This window comes from Miscanthus floridulus, chromosome 10, assembly GCF_019320115.1.
Source record: "Miscanthus floridulus cultivar M001 chromosome 10, ASM1932011v1, whole genome shotgun sequence".
Classification (NCBI taxonomy): domain Eukaryota; kingdom Viridiplantae; phylum Streptophyta; class Magnoliopsida; order Poales; family Poaceae; genus Miscanthus; species Miscanthus floridulus.
In genome coordinates, this window is record NC_089589.1 from 75,451,534 (window position 1) to 75,464,701 (window position 13,168).

At 46.8% G+C, this 13,168-nt stretch overlaps 1 protein-coding gene across 1 annotated transcript; it reads right to left on the reverse strand.

The window, feature by feature from the left end:
* Positions 1–10,613: 10,613 nt before the first annotated feature.
* On the reverse strand, positions 10,614–11,894 carry LOC136488880 (aspartic proteinase nepenthesin-1-like). The gene has a single exon (XM_066485666.1). The coding sequence runs from the start codon at positions 11,892–11,894 to the stop codon at positions 10,614–10,616; it is 1,281 nt and encodes a 426-aa protein (XP_066341763.1).
* Between the last annotated feature and the right edge of the window lie 1,274 nt (positions 11,895–13,168).

The window sequence follows — 13,168 nt, forward strand, 5'->3', positions numbered from 1 at the left end:
ATACTGAGGTTGACTCATCACTTGTTCGCCATCGGGCTTGAGCATCGCTGCAAACAGCTGCTTGCTGGTCTGCTGCCTCGGCCATACCGGACACGTCCGGTAGGCATACCGAACATGTCCGGTATGTGCAGGCAGACAGCACGTCATGTGCTGCTTGCACTTCTTGCTCCGGCTCGGTGCTCATGAGGTCTTGTGAGGCTTCTTTGCTGCATGAAGACACAATGGACATACTTTCCATTGACTCGACCTCAAGTGCATCATCGCATTTGGATTCTCCATATAACTCAACGAGTTTGGTCCAAATGAGATGAGCACTCTCCGAAGGTGGTTGTCCATTGAATATTGCCTCATCTTGAACCTCTGCACTCAATGTACTCAAAATGATATTAATAGCTTGAGCATTGAGTTGCACGCATATCTCTTCCTCTTTTGATAAATTCTTATAGTTGCTCCAATCAACTATAGGAAGAGGTATGCTTGCAAACACAATATGCTCAACAATAGGACTAATATGTCTAAAAACATTGATTACATGAATTGACCAAGGTAGAAAGTTTGAAGCATCATTTTGGAGAAGCATCGGCTCCAACTCGATAGGCGTCGACATCCTTTTCTCACGGTGGTGAAGCTTTGGGTGAGAACCTTGCTCCGATACCAATTGAAAGGACCTAGGATGCCGCCTAGAGGGGGGGTGAATAGGCGTTTCTGAAAATTAACACCTTTAAATGCAGAAACGATAAGTAAAGAGAGTTTCCAAAATGGAAACTCCAAATAACGAGTAGTACCACCCCTCACAAGTTAGCCACAGAGTATATAAAAGATACTAAAAGAATCTAGGAGCCAAACACCTGCAACCAAAAAGTTAGAACACAATATAATTCAGTTTGGCGCAGGGGCTAATACCGGACGTGTCCGGTAGGTATACCGGACGTGTCCGGTATTCACGACTTCAGTGGAACAGCCCCGAATTTGCTCCTTTTGATTTCTATCTTCAATCCAAACTGCAGGAAACTATTAGAGATAGTAATACACACAGAGTATCTGCAGAATAGCTAAAGCAACACAAATATCAAATGAAATGCGAATTGAGACACGATATTTGTTTTACCGAAGTTTGGACTCGTTTGAGTCCTACTCTCCGTTGAGGGGGCTGCGGGCGACCCAGCGAAGGTCAGCCCTAGAGGATACCACGAAGGTCACTCTAGCCGGAGTCTTTTCCAACTCCTTTTCCTCCTTCCACTAAATGATTCCGAGGCGGCGGAATCGACCGTTACAAACTTTCCAAAGCAACCACAATCTCTCGGTTGCTCTCCGGCGACGCCTAGCTGTCTAGGACCGAAGAGTCCAAGAGTAACAAATGCGAATCACGAGATTGACAATATGCACAAGTGCTCAAGTGGTGGCTTGCTCTCTTTTTCAAATTATCTCTTAACCCACAAATTGATTTTGCAATTTGGATCACACACTCACTAAGAGAGGGTTTAGGAGAGTTGGCAAGGCTCAAAAACATGTGTCTATCTCAGTAGAATCAGCAGCCTCCAAAGGTGGAGGCTTGGGGTATTTATAGCCCCCTTGAAAAAACTAGCCGTTTTATAGCCGTTGCAATACCGAACACGTCCGGTATGCATACCGGACACGTCCGGTATGACTCACACTGCGCCAATGGTAACTAAGTTACAGTGAAGTTGTGAGGCGTCGGAACTCCCGAGGAATGCCGGGACTTCCGACCGTCGGAACTCCTGACTCAAGTCGGAACCCCCGTCCCTTAGTAATTTTGAAAAACATGTAACTGAGTTAAAGTTAGTGAGGTGTCAGAACTCCTGACATATGTCGGAACTCACGACCGTCGGAACTCCTGACCCTCACGGCTTTTGAAAACTAGCCGTTGGCTTCTGGTCATCCATACCGGACACGTCCGGTATGAATACTGGACACGTCCGGTATGACCAGGACAGTGAACCCTCCAAGTCGGTCGAAGTGCGACACGTCGGAACTCCCGACCCATGCCGGGACTCCCGACCGTCGGAACTCCCGACCTATGTCAAAACTCCCGACGAACCAACCCGAGAACAACAGTTTTACTACTGCTGGACAAATACTGGACACGTCTGGTATTGCCAGACCAGCAACGAATCAGTTAGCTCTTTTGTCGCTCAAATTCTCAAAACTCACATGGGTTGGCTTGAGCACTTATGAAACATTATCTATCAACATGATGCATCCCTCTTAATAGTACGGCATACCTATTAAACTCAAGATAAATGGAAATATGAATTTGTACCACTTGAGTTGTTCTTTTTGAATTGATGCCGTCCCTTCCAATCTTCATCAAGTAAGGGTGCTAACATGTTGATGTTGATCTTTTCACTTGAGCATAGCCATCTTGAGCATGTGACTTGATTCCATTCATCAGGTTTGAATAATCCCAAATGTATCAAGTCACTTCCATCAAATACTTCATCATAGATTTGATCCTTCACATCAATATGACCATCTTAGTTTGATTAGTACCTCAACTAAATGCTAGTACTTTCTTCTTCACCCTAGCTAGGTTCTTCGGCCGCCAAGCCGTCGCTTGCCCTTCACCCTTGCTTAGTACCTCGAAGCCTTTCCTTGCTATCTTCACCATCTCAAGCCATCAAGTCACATCTTGTGTTGAATCATCCATTCATATGTATTGTTATCTTTTTCATTTTAATTTAGCAAGCTTCAAATATGAGACCATTCCATATGCAATCCCTTATGTCTCATTAACTAATAATCATGAGCTTGCTTTCACATAGTACATGGAAATCCCACAAGAAATAAGCCTTCACATGAATTCCATTTGCATTGTTGTCTTGTGCTTGAACTAGATTGTTTATACAACAACACGTCATTTTGGCTTTCATTAAGTACCTATGAGATAACCTATTACCTGTTCACACTTAGCAAACGGGTTAGTCCTTTAATCACGTTGTCATTCAATCATCCAAAACCCACTAAAGGGCTAGATGCACTTTCAATGATCGAGGAATCCGCGAAACAGATGACATGGCACAAAGATGGCAAACGGTACAATCCTGGGAAGATGGTACATCCATCTGATGCTGAAGCATGGACGTACTTCAATGACAAACATCGTGACAAAGCAGCTGAGGCCCATAATGTACGTGTCGCGCTGGCAACAGATTGGTTCAATCCTTATGGAATGATGGCTGTCCCATACACATGCTGGCCCATTTTTGTTATCCCCCTCAATCTCCCTCCCGGCATCTCCTTTCAACGGCATAACGTATTCTTGTCGTTGATAATTCCTGGACACCCGGGGAGTAATATGGGTGTGTTCATGGAGCCTGTGATTGATGAATTGATCCACGCTTGGGAGAAGGGGGTATGGACATACGACCAAGCTACAAAGACAAGCTTCAAAATGCACATTTGGTACCACTACTCCCTGCATGACTTCCTGGCATATGGGTTATTTGCCGCCTGGTGTGTTCATAGGAAGTTCCCATGCCCAATATGCAAGGAAGCTGTGAGGTTCATTTGGTTGAAGAAGGGTGGCAAGTATTTGTCGTTCGACCAGCATCGTCAGTTCCTCCCTCTAGACCATGAATTCAGAGAAGACATCAAGAGCTTTATGAAAGGTGTCAAAGTAATAGACCCTAAACCACACTTGAGGACTGGTGCCGAGGTTTGTGCTCAAATAGATGCTCTCGTGCCCAATGAAGAAGGTGGTTTTGTGGGATATGGTGAGGAACATATGTGGACTCATAAGTCCGGCTTGACGAGGCTCCCCTATTTCGATGACCTTCTTCTGCCACATAATATTGATGTAATGCACACTGAAAAGAATATCGCCGAGGCACTTTGGGGAACTCTCATGGACACTAACAAGTCTAAGGACAATGTTAAGGCTAGAGTGGACCTAGCAACGTTGTGCGATAGACCAAATCAAGCGATGCAGCCTCCTAGTGGCCGAAACAAGAACTGGAAAAGGCCTAAGGTCAATTTCATCTTACAAATCGATCAAAGGAGGGAAGTACTAAAATGGATCTAGACGTTAATGTTCCCAGATGGATATGCAGCGAATCTTAGCAGGGGAGTGAACTTAGGCACTCTGCGAGTCAACGAGATGAAGAGTCATGACTACCACATATGGATTGAGCGGCTTCTTCTAGCGATGGTCCAAGGCTATGTCCCTAAGCATGTTTGGCTAGTGCTGGTAGAGTTGAGCTTTTTCTTTCGCCAGCTTTGTGCCAAGGAGATATCTCGGACCGTCGCTCAGGACTTGGAAAAAGCGGCACATGTGTTGCTCTGTAAGCTGGAGAAGATCTTTCCACCTGGCTTCTTCTTGCCAATGCAGTATCTGATTGTGCACCTCCCGTCCGAGGCACGTTTGGGGGGCCCGTGCAGGCCCGTTGGTGCTATCCAATCGAGAGATGTCTAAAGACTCTTCGCAAAAATATACAAATAAAGCCAGAATTGAGGCTTCCATTGCAGAGGCATGCCATCAGGAGGAGGTGGCAAACTTCACAACGCAATACTACAAGCTGAACCTTCCTAGCAATCATAATCCACTTTCTCGTTACAATGCTGGCGAAAATGAATCGACCCTCAGCCTTTTCCAAGGCCAACTCGGCAACGCAAGTGGATCAACCCCGAAGCTATTGGGAAATGAAGAGTGGCGCAGTATCATGCTATATGTGTTGAATAACCTTATTGAGGTGCAGCCATTCATCAAGTAAGTTCTCAATGAACTTGTTTCAATACGCCGTCACTATTCTACATCCAACCCCATTGGATTCTCGTTCGGACAGGGAATTTGTTCGTGAATTCTGGCATCAATCAAGGGATCCTACCTCGCATGAACAAGACACCCTTGTTTTGTGGGGTGCGGGAGCGGGGAGACCTGATTTCATTTCTTGGTTCAAACAAAAGGTAATGTCCAATTTAGCTTGTACGTTCGATCGTCCAAGGTGATCATACGTTTGATTAATATAACAATCTATCATGCTTCACCTTGAAGGCCCAGACCGGTTCGTCCACGAGTGATGAGTTGAAACAGGTTGCAAACGGCTATGACGTTAGGGTGAAGTCATTTATCGGCTATGACATGAATGGATATCGCTTCCACACAACAAGTTACGAGCAGATTCGGCCCAAACGAAAAACCACAAATAGCGAAGTTTGTACGCCCGGCATTGATGGCCTCGACTATCATGGTAGAGTTGAGGAAATCTATGAACTCTCATTTCATGGAGACAAACCTCTTAAACCTATCATGTTCAAATGCCACTAGTTTAATCCTCGATCAACGAGACGAACCCCTCATCTTGGGCTAGTCGAGATTCGAGAAGATTCCATCTATCCTAGAAAAGATGTCTACATTGTGGCTCAACAGGCCGTGCAGGTGTATTATACTCGATACGCCAACCAAGACAAAGAGGATCTTAAGGGTTGGGCTATTGTGCACCATGTATCTCCACATGGTAAACTACTTGCCCCAAACGATGATGATTACAACTTCAACGCAAACACATATGATGGACAGTTCTATCAAGAAGATGGGCTACTAGGCACGTTTGAGATAGTCTTACCCGAAGCAATCGAAATGGAAGTAGACAACGAAATGGTTGATGGCGAGGTCGATGGAGATGTGGTGGTAAATGCCAAGGACATAGCAATGCTTGAGCGATTACTTCTAGGCAATGACTACGATGACAACATAGAACCTTCGGATAGTGTTGTCCATTTGGACAATTTTGACAGTGATGATGAGACCTATGATCCCAATCATGAAGATTATTCCTAATACATGTAATACTATATTTTTTAAATTTGTGTTTTGTTTATATATTTTGAATCTATTTCTAATATATGTACTAATTAGTCTTGTTCATTCTTTGTGATTGCAGGTGATTGAACAAAGACGGCGAGCAGACGTCCACGCCATGACACGCCCTCGGTTTATGGGAGAGACCGCCCTCTCCTTTGAGGTGAGGGGTCGTCATCCGGGGCAGCATCCGTAGGAGGTAACGAGAGGAGGACCAGGGGTAGCAGCCGCAGGAGGCAGCGGTCTCCTCCCTCGCCACGTGATGAGGTGCTAGAGGAGGAGCACGTGATGGCCACGGCCATGGCCATGTCCTCGTCGGAGGATGAGAGGGGTCAATAGATGGGCGAGGGAGGCGAGGCGCTCGAGGGCGAGGGAGGCAAGGCGCTCAAGGGTGAGGGAGGTGAGGGGCTTGAGGGTGACGAAGGGGGTACCGCTACCCGGACTCCCTACGAGCGAGGTCCTGCGAGCCTCCCTCCGGTTCCGCTTCCTCACAACCGCCTAGTGATTCGGCCTATGGCAAAGAGGTAAGTAACTATAGATGTTATCACAACTACTTCATAAGATATGTTGGAAATCATAAGAGAAACTGATAAATTTTCTTAATCACTTGTGTAGGGCCTGGTTGGTTTTGTCAGATACTCTAGCATGCACCCCCGCGAGCATCCTTGGTGGTTTGTGCAGGAAATGGTACCCCGGCATTGTGCAACTGTCCGAAGAGCCGGTGGTGCGGGAGCCGGCCTCCAACTGGGATAGGTACGCGCTGGTCACGGATGACACTTACCGCAATAAGCAGGAGTGGGTATTGGCGAAGTTTTGGGTAAGTTTCTCTCGCACAACATTGCTTAATACATCTCATTCATTGGTTAAATGTTTTATTGAAATAATGAATGGATACATCGGTTTTGTATGTAGAAATATTTCAAGGCCGAAGAAGGACTTGAGGCCCAGGCAGATCGAGCAGCTGTCGTAGCTTGTAGGAAGTACGTCACCGAGATGCACCACCATGGGCGCGTCCAAGCCCACATAGACTACTATAGGTTGGTACTTAAGCAGTCCCTCCCCAAGCCTCAAGCAAGACTGATTACGCTGATCCGGGACCAGTACCTTGAGGTAGGCGAATAACATTTATAATGATTCGTTTTGATATTAAGTAGGTTCAATTTCATCTTCTTATATGTAAAATGCTCGATGACTTGTAGATGATTCCCTAGTGGTGCTGATCGTATCCCGAGTGCTGGGCCATGATCGTGGACAAGTGGTTATCACAGGACTTTGTTGACATGCACGAGAGGCAGCGGGAACAGCGTCTGATGAGGCAAGGTCTAACTCACCATCAAGGCAGCCGTAGCCTCCCTAGATACAAACAAGCATACGTAAGTGATTTCTTTCATTTATTTTGATGCTCAATTCTGCTTGATTTCTCACCATCTTCCTGTCTTTCTCGTAGGAGGCTAAGCACCTGGGTGAGGAGGTCTCGGAGTTCTCTGCGTGGGCTATGTCCCACATGGACAGGGTGTTGTCCTCTGTCTCCTTCGATCCGGCTGCCCCGCCCTAGGTGTACTCCGACCCGAACGTGTACACTAAAGTCCAAGAGTACACATCCTCGGTAAGGGAGATCTAATGGGAAGATTACAATGTGCGCACTAAGCCCATTGATGCAGAGACAATCATGAGGCTCGGAGGAGGCAAGAAGCACGGGCGGCTATGGATTGCAGACGACGCCATCGACTCCACCACTCTTCCCTCCCTTGACGCTATCCGAGCACGGAGCACGAGCTCCAGCTAGCCCATACGCTCACGGCCTTCTCCAGCACTGCAGCAGGTCCAGGCACTCCTATTTTACTACACAGGTAATTCCTGTTTTACTCGTCGTACATTGATATTTACACACCTAAATTAGATTTGCATTACTGATACATTGGAGTGAAATATTGCAGGCCGAGCTGGAAGAAACAAAAAGGCAAAGTCAAGAGCAGAACGTGGAACTGACCGCATAGCTGCAGGCCCAGCAGGTCGCATTCGAGGCCGCGCAGAAGCAGATGGCGGAGATGATGGTGATCATGCAAAGTCTTGGGCAAGCATCGGGTGTACCTGTGTAGTTTTCAGCTCCTCCACCTCCTACTCCTGTAAGTATGAAAGTTCACTTTTCGCTTGTGCTTTGCATGTATGTCGGCCTTCGTGCCGTTGTGGATGTTGGCGTTCGTGCCATTGTGGATGTCGGCATTCGTGCCATTTTTTCTTGCAGGTTTTGGAAATCTCCCCGTGCAGGGAAGGTGCTGCCGAAATTTTCAATTGAGTAATCTTTTTGTATTCCTAGATTACTAGATGCAATCTCTAAGTTCCAAAACTATTTTCCCAGATTACTCACACATGCAATCTCTGCTCCTTTGTGCAGCCTCCGTCCGCGGGTTCCAATCATCCCAGTAGTGCGTCACCGGCTGATCCTGCCTTTCCATCACCACCGTCTCAGAGGCTACCTTGATGAGGACTAGTGCTAGGTGATATGGTTGTACTTTATTGTAATATTTGTGGTTTATGGTTCTGACTTGTGCTTGGATTTCATGAACTTATCGTAATAAACATGTGAATGATGATGAACATGTGACTTGTCGTTGTAATATATTGTGATTTGTGGTTCACAATTATGGTTGTGATATATTGTGAGAAAATGAGTTATGTGTGATATATATGTGATGGCTGATATATATATGTATATATATGAAATGCTTGTGTCGATGGAATGCAAAAAATAAAAAAAATTTAAATTTCTGCCTCTTTGCCGAGGGCAATGACCAAGGCCCTCGGCAAAGAAGGGTCCTTTGCCGAGGGCCGTCCCATTGCCCTCGGCAAAGATTTTTTTTAAAAAAAATAAAATTTTCTGCAATATTTCTTTGCCGAGGGCCATGGTTGGAGGCCCTCGGCAAAGACTTTTAAAAAAAATTTCTTTGCCGAGGGCCTGCGTCACTACCGGACTCCTTGAGTTTGCCGAGTGCCCGAAACACTCGGCAAAAGACATAAAACACTCGGCAAATGGTTCGCCGAGTGTAACACTCGGCGAACAGCACTCGCCAAAAACAGTGACGGCAAAGCCAACTTTGCCGAGTGCCCGACACTCGGCAAAGTTGAAACCGAAAAAAACCCGAAAAAATGGGAATTTTTACCAAAAAAAAGATGGAATTTTTTTTATCGATGGAGGCCCCCACCGGCCAGCGCCCACCCATCTACGACATTTTTCGCGTGAATTTCATAGCTACGCGGCTGACTCTCACTTGTGTCTGGATTCCGTTTTAGTTCCCAATATATTATACTAAACCGAGTGTAAATTGCATGTTTGAGGCCCTAAACAAATTCAAATAAAAAAGTTGTAAACTACAAAGTTTCATAACTTTTCGAGATCTACACTTTTAGTTTAGGAAGTTTTTCCATCCAAGGTCGTTTACAAAATTTGAATTTTAAAATTTTGAAACTCAAACACAGTTTTGCATGACAAGATGTTTTCAAATCAAAAAGTTGTCAACTACAAAGTTTCATAACTTTTCGAGATCTACACTTTTAGTTTAGGAAGTTTTTCCATCCGAGGTCATTTACAAAATTTAAATTTTAAAATTTTGAAATTCAAACACAGTTTTGCATGACAAGATGTTTTCAAATCAAAAAGTTGTCAACTACAATGTTTCATAACTTTTCAAGATCTACAGAGTTTATTTTGGTTGTTTTTTCATCCGAGGTCGTTTGAAAAGTTCGAATTTTAAAATTTTGAAATTCAAACGCAGTTTTACATGACAAGATGTTTTCAAATCAAAAAGTTGCCAATTACAAAGTTTCATAACTTTTCGAGATCTACAAAGTTTATTTTGGTTGTTTGGTCATCTATTCATCCGACATGGTCGTTCTAACATTGTTCACAAATCTTATATATCTCTCTTGTAGTTTCATAAACTACAAGAGAGATATGTTAGATTTGTGAACAAATTTATTTTCACTTTGTCGTATGAAGAAAAGACCAAAACAAACATTGTACATCTTGATGAGTTATACAACTTTGTAGTTAAAAACTTTTTCATTTGAATTAATTTACTGCTTCAAAATGTGCTTTGAAATTTTCTTTGCCGATTGTCAAAAAAATAACACTCGGCAAAGAAGTTCTTTGCCGAGTGTCAAAAAAAAAACACTCGGCAAAAAGCCTCTTTACCGAGTGTCAAAAAAAACACTCGGCAAAGGAGTCTTTGCCGAGTGCCCGAAAAACAACACTCGGCAAAACACCTGGCACTCGGCAAAGAGCCAGTCTCCGGTAGTGCGTGGAAGCCTTCGGCAAAGGTATTTCAAAAAAAAAGAATAATTCTTTGCCGAGGGACGTCCTATTGCCCTCGGCGAAGATTTTTTGGAAAAATTCTGCACATTTCTTTGCCGAGGGCCATGGTTGGAGGCCCTCGGCAAAGATTTTTTTTTAAAAAAAGAATAATTCTTTGCCGAGGGTCCCAGGCGCCGGCGCCGTGACGCCTGCTTTTCTTTGCTCCGGCCCTCGGCAAAGGCTTTGCCGAGTGCCCGATAAAGAGCCCTCGGCAAAAACCCTCGGCAAAGACCCTCATCGCCGACTCAAAATTTCCCGAGAGTTCTTTGTCGAGGGCCGCCCTCAGCAAAGTCTTTGCCGAAGGTTAATGGGCCATTGCCGAGGGCCTCAGGCCCTCGGCAAAGAGGCCGTCTCCAGTAGTGTGACATGTGATACAACATGAACGTAACCATCAAAATATGGAAGGACGAGCAGATGTGTATGTTCATTCGACCCCTCAATTCTTCAGAAAGTCTCGCAGTTGGCCGCCTGGAAGGACAGCACCGATTTGTCCAGGTCGTATCGGATGTGGTAGTCCATCTGGATGATGTTGCCGACAATGGACGTGTGGCTGGGCGAGCTCTGCACGATCCAGCAGCTCACGCTGTCGTCCACCGCCCTGAAGTAGTTCTCCGTCCTGAGGGCCATGTCGCCGCCGTCGAAGTGCAGCACCATGGACGGGAACACAGCGCCGGACGTCTGGAAGCAGACCTCGTACCCATCCGTGCCCGGAACACTCGTGAGGTTCGTCGCCTGCGACAGGAGCGCCACCTTGGCGAGCGTGTACGCCGGCTCCGCCAGGAACGTCAGCGTGGTGCCGGAGTCGAAGATGATGCCGTGTCTCCCAGTCCCGGGCGTCGTCGCGGCGCCGATGGAGATACTAGTCAGGTTCACGGTGTAGTAGGTGGACGTCTTGAGGAGCGGCGTGGACTGGACGCCGGCGCCGGTCATCAGGTCGCCGGCGGCGCCGAACAAGAGAGGGCTCGACTTGGTGGTGTCGCTGGTGAGGGAGTAGGAGAAGGCGCCGACCTTGAGCTGCCTGACGAGGGACAGCTTCCCGCGGCCGAGCCCGACGAGGCCGGAGCCGGAGCCGTACCAGCCCTCCGACATGGTCGTGCAGCCGAAGCCGATGCCTCGCACGGCGTCGCCGCCGAGCGTGAAGGTCTCGCTCGCCATGTAACCCTGCGTGTAGTGGTGCGGGTCACTGGCGAGGCCGTACGAGTACTTGTAGTCGCACGCCGCGCCGCTGGCGCTGGCGCTGGCGCCGGCACCGCCGCACGTCGCCAGCGACTGGGACTCCAGCGTACGGCAGAGGCCGCTGGAGCACGGCAGCTTGGAGAAAGACGACGACTTGTTTGGGTAGTAGGAAGGGGAGCCCTGCGGCGCGCACCGCTTGCACGCGCCGCACTTAGCCCAGATGAGGTCGCTGCCGGTGTCGGCGAGGACCGACAGCTTCTGCGGCGGCGTGCCCATGGAGAAGGTCATGTCGTATGCGCCGCCGCTGCTGTCCATCTGCAGCGGCGTCTGCGCGCTCCCTGACCCTGAGGCTGCTGCGTCAAGCAGCCGGGGGGCGAGGATGGACAGCCGTTGGCGAGACTTGTGCGCGGCCCGCGTTAGGTTGATGGCCGGTTGGTTGCGGGTCATGGTGGCACGGAAGAAGCCTCGGCGTTCGGAGTAGGCCGGAGGAGCGGCGAGGAGGAAGCAGATCGTCGCGAGAACGAGGATGGACGATCTTGTCGTCGCCATTCACAACCATAATTTTAGATTTGTGTCATTGACGTGGGCTTCTCCTAGTGTTTTGGCATTTAAAATTTAGTATAAATTTTCCTTACTAAATGTCTCCTGGTGAGATTTCCTTGTGCTATGCCTAATGATACTGTTTTATTACTACTTAAAAATATTAGCAGAATTCTACAATTTTGGTAGGGATTTCTGGACATCAAAGGATTCCTACCTGGTGCGACGATGACGACGATGATGACTAGGTACGAGTATGAATATATAGATTCAGGAGTCCACGATGCCAAGTGTGTACAGTCGTACGTGATTTACCTTTACACAAAAAGACCCCGCGCAGCGTTTTATCCACGGCATTTGGAAAACCGGACACAAATAACAATGATGAAATGATGAATTCCTTGTAACGACATCGCAAATGGAGTATACCAACTCGCAGTACACGCTGGCCTATCCCATGGAACACTTCCGAGTGTGAAGCCGTGTGTATTACTAAGGCATCTTTTAGCACATCTCAACTTCAAAAGTGAAGCTATTTTTTAACAGCTTTCTTAGTAAATAAGCTGAGCTATTTTAGAAAAATTGTTGTGCAAAACACTTCACCAATAGCTTCATGCATGGCTGAGAGAGAAATTAGGAAGAGAGCTATGTAAAGCTACTTTTTTTCACCTTCATCTTTATCTATTCCTTTGTGAGAGCATAAAAAAGAGCTTCACCCCATGAGCTATTTTGAAAAAGAGGTGTTTAGCAAAAAAAAAGACAGCTTATGCAGCAGTGGCGGAACTAGGTGTGGCTAGCAGGAGCCAAGGCCCCCCTAACATCTAAAAAACTTTTATTTACCTTTGCTGCAATCACTGTATCTGTAATTATTTTCAAGTGAAAGAGACATTGAATGTGCTGTCTCCATGTGTTATCTTGGTCTTGGCCCCTCCTGAGTTGTACGGATGGTTCCGCCTCTGTTATGAAGTCATTGGTGGAGCTATGTGTCGGCGTTTCGCACAACCGACTAGTAAATTTGTATTTTGCGCGTCTGACCCGGATGGTGTGCTAAGAGGACATAAGGATTATACTGGTTCAGGCCGAATATCCCTATGTCCAGTTTTGGGCTACTCGTGTTAGTAGCACTGAGTTTGTAGTAGGGGGTTATAAACTGGCGAGAGAGGGAGGAGCTCCCAAGTCTCTGTGGTTCGATTGCTCGATGCTTCTACTGCTCGATCTATCAGTCGATTGAGCTCTTATGGTGTGATGTGCAATGCCCCTTAGTGAGACGCCCTGCTTTCCCT

What these genes read in the sequence shown, in the direction of transcription:
- LOC136488880 (XM_066485666.1), bottom strand. Translation starts at nt 11,894, where the DNA reads ATGGCGACGACAAGATCGTCCATCCTCGTTCTCGCGACGATCTGCTTC.